At 43.9% G+C, this 14,743-nt stretch overlaps 2 protein-coding genes across 3 annotated transcripts in view; both read left to right on the top strand.

The window, feature by feature from the left end:
- LOC307001093 (NACHT, LRR and PYD domains-containing protein 1 homolog) overlaps window positions 1–9,353 on the top strand; it is a 119,741-nt gene extending 110,388 nt beyond the window's left edge. For both annotated transcript variants that reach the window (XM_079617242.1, XM_079617243.1), the window contains exons 4-6: window positions 4,618–4,664; window positions 4,747–5,455; window positions 7,745–9,353. In XM_079617242.1, coding sequence (XP_079473368.1) covers window positions 4,618–4,664; window positions 4,747–5,455; window positions 7,745–8,900 — 1,912 coding nt within the window. In that variant the 3' untranslated portion in view covers window positions 8,901–9,353. The remainder of the gene's footprint in view (window positions 1–4,617; window positions 4,665–4,746; window positions 5,456–7,744) is intronic.
- mslnb (mesothelin b) overlaps window positions 1–14,743 on the top strand; it is a gene marked incomplete at its 5' end in the record, with an annotated part of 567,774 nt that overhangs the window by 436,579 nt on the left and 116,452 nt on the right. The window lies entirely within an intron of this gene.

The raw sequence follows: 14,743 nt of genomic DNA, 5'->3' as shown, positions 1-14,743 counted from the left end.
CACTCGACCAGTCACGGATATATGCGCCTGCCACTGCGTTATATGCGCCGGCCACTCGACCAGTCACGGATATATGCGCCTGCCACTCGACCAGTCATTATGCGCCTGCCACCGCGTTATATGCGCCGGCCACTCGACCAGTCACGGATATATGCGCCTGTCACTGCGTTATAGGCGCCGGCCACTCGACTAGTCACGGATATATGCGCCTGCCACTTGACCAGTCACGGATTTATGCGCCTGCCACTTGACCAGTCACAGATTTATGCGCCTGCCACTTGACCAGTCACAGATTTATGCGCCTGCCACTTGACCAGTCACAGATTTATGCGCCTGCCACTTGACCAGTCACAGATTTATGCGCCTGCCACTTGACCAGTCACAGATTTATGCGCCTGCCACTTGACCAGTCACAGATTTATGCGCCTGCCACTTGACCAGTCACAGATTTATGCGCCTGCCACCGCGTTATATGCGCCGGCCACTCGACCAGTCACAAATTTATGCGCCTGCCACTGGACCAGTCACGGATATATGCGCCTGCCACTGGACCAGTCACAAATTTATGCGCCTGTCACTTGACCAGTCACGGATATATGCGCCTGCCACTCGACCAGTCACGGATTTATGCGCCTGCCACCGCGTTATATGCGCCTGCCACTTGACCAGTCACAAATTTATGCGCCTGCCACTGGACCAGTCACGGATATATGCGCCTGCCACTGGACCAGTCACAAATTTATGCGCCTGTCACTTGACCAGTCACGGATATATGCGCCTGCCACTCGACCAGTCACGGATTTATGCGCCTGCCACCGCGTTATATGCGCCTGCCACTTGACCAGTCACAAATTTATGCGCCTGCCACCGCGCTATATGCGCCTGCCACTGGACCAGTCACGGATTTATGCGCCTGCCACTTCACCAGTCACGGATGTATGCGCCTGCCACCGCGTTATATGCGCCTGCCACCGCGTTATATGCGCCTGCCACCGCGTTATATGCGCCTGCCACTTGACCAGTCACGGATTTATGCGCCTGCCACCGCGTTATATGCGCCTGCCACTCGACCAGTCACAAATTTATGCGCCTGCCACTCGACCAGTCACGGATATATGCGCCTGCCACTGCGTTATATGCGCCGGCCACTCGACCAGTCACGGATATATGCGCCTGCCACTCGACCAGTCACGGATTTATGCGCCTGCCACTCGACCAGTCACGGATATATGCGCCTGCCACTCGACCAGTCACAAATTTATGCGCCTGCCACTCGACCAGTCACGGATATTTGCGCCTGCCACTGGACCAGTCACAAATTTATGCGCCTGCCACCGCGCTATATGCGCCTGCCACTGGACCAGTCACAGATTTATGCGCCTGCCACTTGACCAGTCACGGATTTATGCGCCTGCCACCGTGTTATATGCGCCTGCCACTTGACCAGTCACGGATTTATGCGCCTGCCACCGCGTTATATGCGCCTGCCACTTGACCAGTCACGGATTTATGCGCCTGTCACTTGACCAGTCACGGATTTATGCGCCTGCCACTCGACCAGTCACGGATTTATGCGCCTGCCACTCGACCAGTCACGGATATATGCGCCTGCCACTCGACCAGTCACAAATTTATGCGCCTGCCACTTGACCAGTCACGGATATTTGCGCCTGCCACTGGACCAGTCACAAATTTATGCGCCTGCCACCGCGCTATATGCGCCTGCCACTGGACCAGTCACAGATTTATGCGCCTGCCACTTGACCAGTCACGGATTTATGCGCCTGCCACCGCGTTATATGCGCCTGCCACTTGACCAGTCACGGATTTATGCGCCTGTCACTTGACCAGTCACGGATTTATGCGCCTGCCACCGCGTTATATGCGCCTGCCACTTGACCAGTCACGGATTTATGCGCCTGCCACCGCGTTATATGCGCCTGCCACTTGACCAGTCACGGATTTATGCGCCTGTCACTTGACCAGTCACGGATTTATGCGCCTGCCACTCGACCAGTCACGGATTTATGCGCCTGCCACTCGACCAGTCACGGATATATGCGCCTGCCACTCGACCAGTCACAAATTTATGCGCCTGCCACTTGACCAGTCACGGATATTTGCGCCTGCCACTGGACCAGTCACAAATTTATGCGCCTGCCACCGCGCTATATGCGCCTGCCACTTGACCAGTCACGGATTTATGCGCCTGCCACTTGACCAGTCACGGATTTATGCGCCTGCCACTCGACCAGTCACGGATTTATGCGCCTGCCACCGCGTTATATGCGCCTGCCACTTGACCAGTCACGGATTTATGCGCCTGTCACTTGACCAGTCACGGATTTATGCGCCTGCCACCGCGTTATATGCGCCTGCCACTTGACCAGTCACAAATTTATGCGCCTGCCACTCGACCAGTCACGGATATATGCGCCTGCCACTGCGTTGTATGTGCCGGCCACTCGACTAGTCACGGATATATGCGCCTGCCACTTGACCAGTCACGGATTTATGCGCCTGCCACCGCGTTATATGCGCCTGCCACTTGACCAGTCACGGATATATGCGCCTGCCACTCGACCAGTCACGGATTTATGCGCCTGCCACTCGACCAGTCACGGATTTATGCGCCTGCCACTTGACCAGTCACGGATTTATGCGCCTGTCACTTGACCAGTCACGGATTTATGCGCCTGCCACCCCGTTATATGCGCCTGCCACTTGACCAGTCACGGATATATGCGCCTGCCACTCGACCAGTCACGGATTTATGCGCCTGCCACTCGACCAGTCACGGATATTTGCGCCTGCCACTGGACCAGTCACAAATTTATGCGCCTGCCACCGCGCTATATGCGCCTGCCACTCGACCAGTCACAGATTTATGCGCCTGCCACTTGACCAGTCACGGATTTATGCGCCTGCCACCGTGTTATATGCGCCTGCCACTTGACCAGTCACGGATTTATGCGCCTGCCACCGCGTTATATGCGCCTGCCACTCGACCAGTCACGGATATATGCGCCTGTCACTTGACCAGTCACGGATTTATGCGCCTGTCACTTGACCAGTCACAAATTTATGCGCCTGTCACTTGACCAGTCACGGATTTATGCGCCTGTCACTTGACCAGTCACAAATTTATGCGCCTGCCACCGCGTTATATGCGCCTGCCACTTGACCAGTCACGGATTTATGCGCCTGTCACTTGACCAGTCACGGATTTATGCGCCTGTCACTTGACCAGTCACGGATTTATGCGCCTGTCACTTGACCAGTCACAAATTTATGCGCCTGCCACCGCGTTATATGCGCCTGCCACTTGACCAGTCACGGATTTATGCGCCTGCCACTGCGTTGTATGTGCCTGCCACTCGACCAGTCACGGATATATGCGCCTGCCACTCGAACTTACACAATATGCAAGTTTTTTTTTTTTCAAACCAAATGCAGCGCGCGTCTCGTGTCGCGCCAGCCAATAGCATCGCACCAGCCACAAGCTCTCTCACTGTTTACATCTATCAGACACTCCTATTGATACTCGCGATCACACAGACAGTGCAATACAGATCTTATTTACCTATTTCTCATCTTATTTTATTTTTTATTCGCTCTTTTTGCCTGTAAGGAAGCGCGTGTCTCTTGGGTCCCGCTTGGGCTATAGTGTCGCACCAGCCACAAGATCTCTCACTGTTTACATCTATCAGACACTCCGATTGATACTCGAAATCACACAGACAGTGTGCAATACAATCTTATTTACCTTTTTCTCATCTTATCTTATATTTTATTCGCTCTTATAATTTATTCGCGCGCCAGCCACACGAGCTCTCACTTTTTCAGCTGTCTGATTCTCAGACATTCTGAAGAATGATTTTGACCACTCCATTAAGTTGTGTTTTGTATAAAGCTTTTTTTATTAAAAGTTAAATTCGTTTTGTATAAATTGTATATTAATTTTAATCAATGTTTGATCCAATTCCCTGGATTTAATAAATAAGAAGCAAATATAGCATATCAAATCTTAAGATAAGATGAGAAAAAGGTAAATAAGATCTGTATTGCACTGTCTGTGTGATCTCGAGTATCAATCGGAGTGTCTGAAAGATGTAAACAGTGAGAGCCACTAATAGAGCCACGAGACACGCGCTGCATTTGGTAATTCTGCATTATGCTCGCTGCATTCCGTGTAAATAAACCTTACATATTGTGTAAGTTCGAGTGGCAGGCGCATGTATCCGTGACTGGTCGAGTGGCAGCTCCCCCTGCCACGCAAAGATTTTACCTCTACACCTAATAACAATAAACATCAAGTCAAAAGAGTCAAAGAAAACTGACAAACTCTATTACTGCAGAAATATATACCGGTAGTGTAATTTATTCCTGTGATCAAAGCTGAAAATCCTAATGTGTTTATTAACTGTGTGAGCCTAATGTAAAATACGGGACAAATCCGACAAACCCTTATTAATTTGATACAGGACGCATCATTTTATCTGTAAATACGAGACGATCTAGTCAACCCTAGTCACAGAACAGATTGTGTGTGTGTGTTTGTGCTTCTTTCTTGTCTTTCCTTTAGAAATGAATATGAATCATGTTTGTGTTTTATAGTGTGGGTCATAGTGGAGATTTCAGAATTACACCAGGATTACACAAATGTAGGTCTACACACACAATCATTTAGTGATTTGTTGTTGATTTGTCTCATTTAGTGAAATGTTTCTCTCTTCTTGTGTTCAGATGCCTGTGATCTCACACTGGATCCAAACACCGCACACACTCAACTCATTCTGTCTGATGGGAACAGGACAGTGACGTGTGTGTCTGAACATCAGCCGTATCCTGATCTTCCAGAGAGATTTAATGGTGTTTATCAGGTTCTGTGTGGAGAGAGTCTGACTGGACGCTGTTACTGGGAGGCTGAATGGAGTGGAGATTATGCCGTTATATCAGTGTCATATAAAGGAATCAGCAGGAAAGGAAAGAGTGATAACTGTGTGTTTGGATGGAATGACAAATCCTGGAGTCTGTGGTGCTGTGATAACAGATACACTGTCCGTCACAATAAGAACTACACTCGTATTCCTCCCGTCCGTTCATCCTGTAAGAGAGCAGGAGTGTATGTGGACGTGTCGGCCGGCACTCTGTCCTTCTACAGCGTCTCTGACACACACACACTCACACACTTACACACATTCAAGACAACATTCACTGAACCCCTCTATGCTGGATTTAGGCTTTATGAGTTTAACTCCTCATTGTCTCTGTGTGACATTAAACAGCGTCCTGAGAGAAACAACAGACACACACACACACTCTTACACACATTCAGGACAGCATTCACTGAACCCCTCTATGATGGATTTGGGGTTTCTTATAACTCTTCGTTGTCTCTGTGTGACATTAAACATCGTCCTGAGAGAAACAACAGTGACACACACACAGCCGGGTGAGTGAAATATACTGTCTTAGTGAAGGATTTTTCCAGACTGTGAATAATAGTTCAATCCTCTGTTCTTCATACATCACTAAACACTAGAGATGCACTATATTGGGGTTTTGCTGATACTCGAAATGCTGATATTATTCAACATGTTTTTGCAAATACCAATAAATATATATATTTTCCTTTGTTTGGAAAGAACACAAAGTCTCTCCTGTGCAGGGAATATAAACAAATTATTAATTTTAGGTAATTTAAAGCTAAATGTAGCATGCCCCCCGAACAAGGATGAGACTTTTACTAATGGTTTTATGATGTTTCCTTAATCCGTTCACCATATCACCAACGTAAGAGCTGAAATGTATACAAAACATGTTATATCAGCCAGCGCAAATACCTGTGTTTACTTCCTGTTTTCGGTGGAAGTCCAAAGTAGTCGATTGTCGAGTTCACGCGCATAGGTTTAGTTACTATGATCACGCGCGTGAACTCGACAATCGACTACTTTGGACTTCCACCGAAAACAGGAAGTAAACACAGGTATGTGCGCTGGCTGATATAACATCATTTTTATTCATATCTTTCACATCTACTGCAGTCAGATTCACTCGTGTTCACTCTTAAGGAATCACTCAACATGGCTGGGCACTTGTAATGACACATCAAAGATGTTAAGAGGATAAAAGCAGGTTTAAAACTTGCCCCATTCAAGTCAATAGGGTGCAAATTTTAAAAAGAGGATAACACAGTGTAGGCAACACCGATTTTTGTAGTTGTTCTCTGTATTGACAGCACTCCAAATTTACTAAAAATTGAGCTCAATGTTAAAATTGACCGGAGTTCTCCTTTAATTGCCACCTCGCCGGCTACAAGCAAAACAGTTCTTTATAGTCAAACTCATTTATTATGTTTGATAATGAACATTTATGTCCACCCCAGACTGTAGCAGCCCGGTTGAATACAGAAAATTCACTCTCTCACTGATGTTGTCGATTTATTGTCCTTAATACCTTCACTACATCTTCACAATGCCATCACAACACCGTAAGAGCTAGAACAGATGAATTAACATTTTTGGAATGTGTAAATAATTCACATACATAGAAATTAAACAAAACAGTAGACGATATAATGAACATTTATCATAAACAACTTAAATTACTCATAAATCAAACAAGCACATATAAAACAATCATAAAGACAAGATATGCTATGTAACATTATACAAGTGCATAAATATACATGATGTATACCTTGTACTCCTTTCCAGCCAGGTGCTAAAACAAACGGACACAAAACAAATACTACAAAATAAAAATAAAAAGCGACTAGATGCCTAAATTCACTTTAAAGGTAACCTTAACCCTATAATTCAGATCCGTGAATCTGTGACTGCATGGTTCCGTGTCTCCGTCTCTCAGCAATCTATCTGTATGCGCGCTCTCTGTGCGCAAGCGATTTGTTCGCCTTTCCGGCAAGCCACCTTTCAAAATAAAGGTCTCTATAGGTTAAATAACTAACAGTGCAAAGCAAACTTTCAAAATATAATAAACACAATATTAAGAAATATAGAATAACGAAAATATCAGAATATATGAATGCTCAAAACTAATTCAAATAATTATTTACACAGACTGCTGATGGTCTTTATCTGTCCACCTCTGTGAAAATATCCACAGTTACAAACACTGATTTATAGAAGACTTGACACATTATTCAACTTGAGCTTATAGATGGAGAATATAGAGTTCATGTAGGCTAGTTAAACATAGAGCCTGCATAAACATAACTTGACAATTATGTGCGAATTAAACTCTCCTAGTATACATTTGTGTGTTACATTTGATTGTTTGTTATTAGTGAGTGACATCACAGGTGTCAGCAATGCATTATATACTAGCTTTATATTTTCTCCCTGACAAACTGCCTGTTAAATAGTTTTTATAGTAGTTTGTATGTTTTTGGTTTTGAATTGTTGGTAATACTTTACAATAAGGTCCCATTAGTTAACATTCATTAATTAACGTTAGTTAGTCAACGGTTCATTGTTAGTTCATGTTAGTTCGGGTCCATTAAATAATATTGACATATTTGATTTTAATAATGTATAAATAAATGATGAAATTAACATTAACTGAGATTAATAAAGACTTTAGTATTCTTCATTGTTAGTTCATGCTAACTAGCGTAGTTAAAGTCACCAGTGAGTTTTATTTATTAGTTTATTCAATATTAATCTTGTTTGTGCATAAAACCATCTGACTCTTTGCTTCTGCTTCTTCTGGTTCTTCACAGGTGCTCTGAGCTCAAACCTTCTGGGCTCGATATTCCCCCGCTGCTGAACTGCCAGTCTTGTGTCCATATAGCTGATCCTGATCAGTGGCTTCAGATTGAGCCGTCGGCCTGTACAGATGAAGGAGGGTCAAAGTTCAGGGTCAGCACTGACCCAGGCCGTTACGAGTGTGTCAGGACCAGAATGCGATGGGTCTGTGACCGTGTCGTCACCCTTCAGTACCGGACCGTAGACGGACTCTTCCTCAACGCAGAGCTGGAGAGGCTTCAGTGCAACCGGATCGGGCCAGTGATTGACGTGACGGTGATCTCAGGGAAACTGGAGGAAGTTAATCTGCCCCATTACGCCTGTTTAGCAGAGTCTGACCCCTCTCTCAAAGATGCTGTGAAAGTCCTCACCGTAAAAGACGAGGGAATGACCACAGAACCTGTGCAGTTGACCCGATTCCATGCTAAGATTGTCCAACCATCCTTCTCTCTGAAAACATTAATAATTAGTTGGATAATGCAAGTGGAAGAACACTGTGATCTTCTTCTCTACATGCGGTCTAAAGATCCTCTCATTCTACATCTCTACTTTTTTCCATTTGATGATCGTGCAAAAGAAAAAGTTGAGAAGAATGAAAAGAGAAATGACCCAATAGAGCATCCCAGACCTGACAGGCCATTCCGGATGAAAACGCCACACAAACTTGCCGTTCCTGGTGCCACTATCCATCCCAGAGAAGGGATCACACTCAGAAGAGAAACTGACCCAAACTTCTTCAAGGTCAACACAAGTCTGGAGAATGATCTTCAAATGACTCTTATCAGAGAAGAGGATCAGAAGACTGTCTGGACTGCAACAATTGAGAAAAATGAACTCGATCTGATTCGTCCTAAGAGAGACGAGCCGCGTCTGAATAGTGTGGCCAATAAAGCAAGATATTTTAATAACCATTGGCCAAATCTCATTCAGGGGGTTAAAAATGTCCAGATCATTGCAGATAAACTGTGTCATCTGGAACTAATTCATGAGGAACAATATTCGGAAATCACACAGAGTTTAACTAGTCAGGAGAGCATGAGGAAGATCTGTGACATTATACGCAAACACAGTGATGCTGTGAAAGCTGAATTCATCTCAGTTCTTCAGGAAGAGAAGCTCTACCACTTCTGAACTTTGGTCTGATTCTTGATCTGATATGGGTTTATTGGAACTTATCAAAATATACTCCTTTCAAAATATTAAGTCATAGTAACATTACAAATAAATGTACGTTTTTGCACATCTAAGTAAATGTTCTACAGGGACGGTAAAATAAGTTTAATGTCAAAGTAAATGTATACCAGCATTTATATTTGTTTGTCTAACTGTATTTCATACTTGTTGGTGAATTGTTAATGTACATTTTTATAGATTAGCCATAAACTATCTATTAAAGGGCTTTTATGTAAACTTTATTTTGTTGTCCCAGAATTTAACATTGGGATATTTTAGATATTTCAGTGTGTGAGGCTGGAAGCTTACGCTGCTATTTTGAACAAATAATTGGGATGACGTGTATAATTCAAATATTTATCTGACTCCAATATAATTAATCTGACTCCATTAAAGTTTTTGTTATTCTTTAACCTCTTATTCTTTAAAGGTAAATGTCTTTCTTAGAACTGATTGGAAAATGTAGGATTTAACCTGAACGTTTAGATAACAAAAGTCATAATCACTTTAGCTTTCAACATAATCAGTGATAAAAGGAAAGATACATTAAGATACATGTTTAAACATACATACAGTAGAATGGAACAACATACTGTATAGAAAACTTAGTTGTAACAAATAATATGCACTGTTGTGCAAACAAGGCCATAAAAGCCTTTCTCATAGTATAAGGTTACGCCATAGTGGTGGGGTTAAAGCCGTTCTCCAAGATCAACAGTTACCTTTCCTTCTTATACCCTGAGCAAAGCATTGTTAAACATGAGTGTAATACCAACACAGAAACCGACCGACAGGAAACCAAAAGATGAGGCAAATGGGTAGTGATCAAGAGGGGGAGAAGAACATTAACATATTCTCCTCAATGCATGTTTAACCAATAGTACCTAGATTGTAGATTAGGATACTTTAATATCTCTATTAAGTTCACCATCATTCATTTCAGTTTATAGGCTGTCAGATGAGACCAAAGATGACATAGTTACATATTAGAACACACTAGTAAATAAACAGTATGTAGTTGAAAGCATACAGTATGTCCTGTGAAGCAAATGGTACAGACGTGTCATTGAGGTTTAAATGACTCTGTCTCTCCCGACAGAACCATCCTGTTCCTGGAGTCTCCCAACAGTCCTCAATCAGCATACTGATGAAATCCCTTGCACTAGATAGGCATTAGCATAATGTGATGATGAAGGCCATTGTGCCACGTTTAATTCACATGTACTGTATACCTTTAAAATTATTTTTGAAGTACTAGGGCAGTAAAGAGTTCTGCCCATATTTGCTCAGTCCTACAAATGCATGGAAATATTCTGAATGGTAGACATTCTGAATAATGTGCTGTAAAGTAAGACTGTCATGGGATAATGCACAAAAAATGAATATATATATATATATATATATATATATATATATTAAACTCAAATTCCCCAGTGACAACATACTTTTCCCCTAATGTTGGGTAAGTTGAGCCACTTCTGTGTCACTAGCTCTATTTCTGTGTCCATATGATCCGTTCCTTTATTTGTCCTGATAGAAGACAGCTGAAATATGATTTGTTGTATTATAATGCTGAAGCACAGATATTTGGCAGTGAAGAATATGTTCTCTGAGCTTCATGTCCTCTACAACAGTCTCAGCCTTCCTCCAACGTCAGGACACCTGAACGAAGCTCCACAAAATCTGTCCGATTAAACTTATTCTGCAGTCATGTTCTTATGATTTTCTCCCTACACTCACAGATTGTCTGCAGTGTTTTTCACTCCATAATACAATCAAGAAATGAAATGATATATGTTTTCAGTGTGTCAGTGAGGCCATGTGTAAACTGTAATCTGCTGTAGTTGTCCTTCAGCAACACAAGGAGGGATATGAGGCTGGTGCTGAACAGGAGCTGTAGGTTGTCAGGCTGTATGGTGACAGAGAGGCTGTGGTTATGTGTCTTCAGCTCTGAGCTCAAACCCATCACACCTGAGAGACCTGGATCTGAGCTACAATCATCCCGGAGATTCAGGATTCAAGCTGCTCTCCGACAAACTGAAGGACCCAAACTGCTCACAGCAGATACTCAAGTATGTCAAATACTAATACTGACATACTGAACGTGTGTGCATGATGCATATCAACAATAATGTTTGTTTATATTGTGGAGCATCATGGAGAGATCAGTAGGATAGCAGGACCATGAAAGTGTACATTTATACATACACATAAACACACATCTAGTGAATGTTTTGTTGTTGTTATAGATGTTTCTCTCTTCTTGTTCAGATGCCTTTGATCTCACATTGAGCTCTGTTAAGAGCAGAGGAGGGGGGCTGTGTGTGTAAGTGAATAACAACTGGTGTACTAACACAGTAACTGTGGACAGTCACTGCTCCCCGAACTTGGAGTATGTGTCTGTGAAATGCAGACCTACTTATCTCCCGAGAGAGTTTTCTGTTGTCATGATAACCGCTGTTTACATACCACCGGATGCTAATGCTAAAATGGCTAGCAGTCATTTGCATAGTAGCATTACCGGCCAACAGAGAAAATATCCTGACGCTGTACACATTATAGCGGGGGATTTCAATCACGCAGACTTGAAATCAGTACTCCCTCATTTATATCAACATGTTAAAGGACAAGTTCGGTATTTTACACTTAAAGCCCTGTTTACAGATCGTATCTGATGAAATAGAACGGTTAAGATAAAAATTTGGACACATGCTCCTGTCCCGAGAATTTTAGGTTTATTTAGCTTTTGTGGACCTATTTTGCCAAACGCGTCACACCCGTGATTCTTCCGTTGAGAGCTTGAATAATAGACACTCAAGCCCAGTTGGTGGCGATAATGCACCTTTGCCAATTGCAAGCAAACCACGGGCATATACACAGAACAAGCAGAAGATCGCTGTCTTCATTGAAAGCATTACAAACAGACAGCTAATAATGGGGCGAATTTGTGCAGTTCCGAATTGCGGGAAGATTCGTGGCAAAAGGAACACCACCAAGTGCCTGTAAGTCTTGAGACAGCAGCAGCTTCGACAACAGGCGTAACACTGGACTCCGTTGTCAACTGCAGTTCAAACTCTGCCTTTCTTTGCAGAAATTCCTCCTCTGAATATTCAGGCTCAAACCTATAACCCTGTCCATCAAAATCGATCTCAAAACCGTCATCCTCCCATATAAATGTCTCGGAATCCATTTCTAAGTTGACACAGATAGCTTCGATCTTGTAAAAATGTTTAGATAGCTTAGCCTACGATACCGCGTCCGCGACTGCATAAGACTACAAAAAGCATACAAACAACCCCATTTCCGTTTCCCGCGGTGGAGTAATACCGTACTCTAACATCAAACTTGGTTATAGGGCTAAACCACTACCCCACCTGGGCCAGTCTGACCATTTGTCTCTGCTGTTAATTCCTGCATATGCCCCCCTCAGGAAAAGTACACCCAACATCACAAAAACTATAACAATTTGGCCTGATGAAGCCATCCACCGGCTGCAGGACTGTTTTAATAGGACCAACTGGGATGTGTTTTTACATCAAGACCTGGAGATGTTTACGGACAGTGTACTGTGTTACATACGTCACTGCATAGGCACTGTTACCGTGGAAAAACAGATCCGGGTCTATCCCAATCAGAAGCCCTGGATGACTAGGGAGTTCCATCGGCTGCTGAGGGAGAGGAACACCGCCTTCAGGTCTGGTGACCAGACCCTTTACACTGTGGCCAGGGCTGACCTGAAAAGAGGCATCAAAAGGGCCAAGTTGGATTATCGGCGGAGGATTGAGGCATACCTGGGAAGTATGGAACAGCTCACCAATTACAGGTCCACTTTAGGAGCAGCTGAGGGTGAGGCCTCGCTGGCAGAGGAACTGAACACTTTCTTTGCCCGCTTTGAGGTGGAACCAAGTATGGCAGCGACACCACACCTCACGGTCCATAGCAACTTCACCTTCACTGAGCATGAGGTGAGGCGTACACTACAGGCCGTGGACCCGAAGAAGGCTGCTGGGCCAGATGGCATCTCTGGGCGTGTTCTAAAAGACTGTGCGGATCAGCTGGCTGGAATCTTTATGAGGATTTTCAACCAGTCCCTGGCTGAGTCCACAGTTCCACCATGCCTGAAGTCCTCCATCATTGTCCCCCTGCCTAAAAAAACCTTATATTTCCAGCCTCAACGACTACCGGCCAGTCGCACTCACCCCAGTGGTGATGAAATCCTTTGAAAAGCTGGTCCGGGGTCACATTACATCATGCCTGTCAAAAAGCCTGGACCCACACCAGTTTAATGGATCTAATGGAGCTAATGGATCCACAGAGGACGCCGTAGCTACAGCCCTGCATGCTGCATTGTCCCATCTAGAGCAGCAGGGGAGCTACGTACGGATGCTTTTTGTGGACTATAGCTCTGCATTCAACACCATCCTTCCTCAAAAACTGATGAACAAACTGATGGACCAATGCATTCCATAGCCCACCTGTATGTGGATTAAAAGCTTTCTCACTTGTCGCACCCAGAGGGTGAGAGTGGGCCATCACACATCTACGGCCCTTAGTCTCAGCACCGGCTCCCCACAGGGCTGTGTATTGAGCCTCCTGCTCTACACTCTCTACACGCACAACTGTACCTCCACCCAGAGCCGGCCAAGCCACTAAGCGACCGTTGCAATTGCATAGGGCCCCGTGGCCAGCAGAGGGCCCCCTAGAGTCACTGCTAGCTAGTAAAAAAAAAAAAAAAATCGCAAAATTATCATAAAATAAATAAATAAAAAGAAATGGGCCTACAGCGCTCTTTATCAAGCACAGAGTTGTTATTTATTAATTATTTCTTTATTATGGCAAATCAGCTGGGAGGTCTCTGCGAGGGCGCGCGCGAGTCTTGACCCTGACTGACCTATGATGTCACCCGTTGTCAGTTGTCACTTGGTCAGTCAGTTAGCGACTCCGACGAATCGACGATGTCTGACAAGAAACGTAAATATCTTTCTGGCCATGAAAAACGGCAAAAATAGAGGCTGGAAGAAGAGAAGAAACAAGAAGATAAAGGTAAGCCTGTAGGCTTAATTTTCCGAGATAATCTGAACTAAAAGTCTTATAACGTTCGTTATTAACATTAGCCTAAATCGTGCTTGTATTCATTTTCGTTATGCTACATTTGTTTACATGCTAATAATATGCTGCATAAAATTGGTTTAGTATTAAACCTATACCATTTGCTGTGGTGTTAAAGCATTTAACAGAACAATATAAACCCAGTTTGGCTACATTAAAGGGCTTAAATTATATATATGCTGTAGTTTGTGCCTCTTAAACTCTGGTGTCAATTAAAAATGTATCTTTGGTCAGTGAAAATCACTTTATCAGTCTTTTTATTCAGCAAGTTCATCAGTGTGTGTTCGGTCTTGCACTGCTATTCAGCTCAGTGGAATCATAATTTTCCTGTTAGACATCAAACACAGTAGATATAATATAGCTGTATAGTAACGTATAGTTATAAGGTAGTCATTGCTTTTCTTTAGGCCTTACTTAAAACGGTCAAAGGGGCCTCCAACCAAATTTTGCTTAGGGCCCCCAAAGGTCTAGGGCCGGCTCTGCCTCCACCCACCACAACAACATCATAGTGAAGTTTGCGGACGACACTACAGTTGTGGGGCTCATCACTGGAGCAGACGAGTCAGTTTACAGAGAGGAGGTTAAACATCTGTCGGTGTGGTGTAGGGAGAATAACCTTCTCCTTCATACTGTAAAGACCAAGGAGCTGGTGATTGATTACAGGAGGGAAAAGACTGACATCGCACCACTCA

Source organism: Phoxinus phoxinus (genome assembly GCF_949152265.1).
Source record: "Phoxinus phoxinus genome assembly, chromosome: 6".
NCBI classification, from domain to species: Eukaryota; Metazoa; Chordata; class Actinopteri; order Cypriniformes; family Leuciscidae; genus Phoxinus; species Phoxinus phoxinus.
Note: the sequence above shows the minus strand (reverse complement) of the source record. Positions and strands in the feature narration are given on the sequence as shown.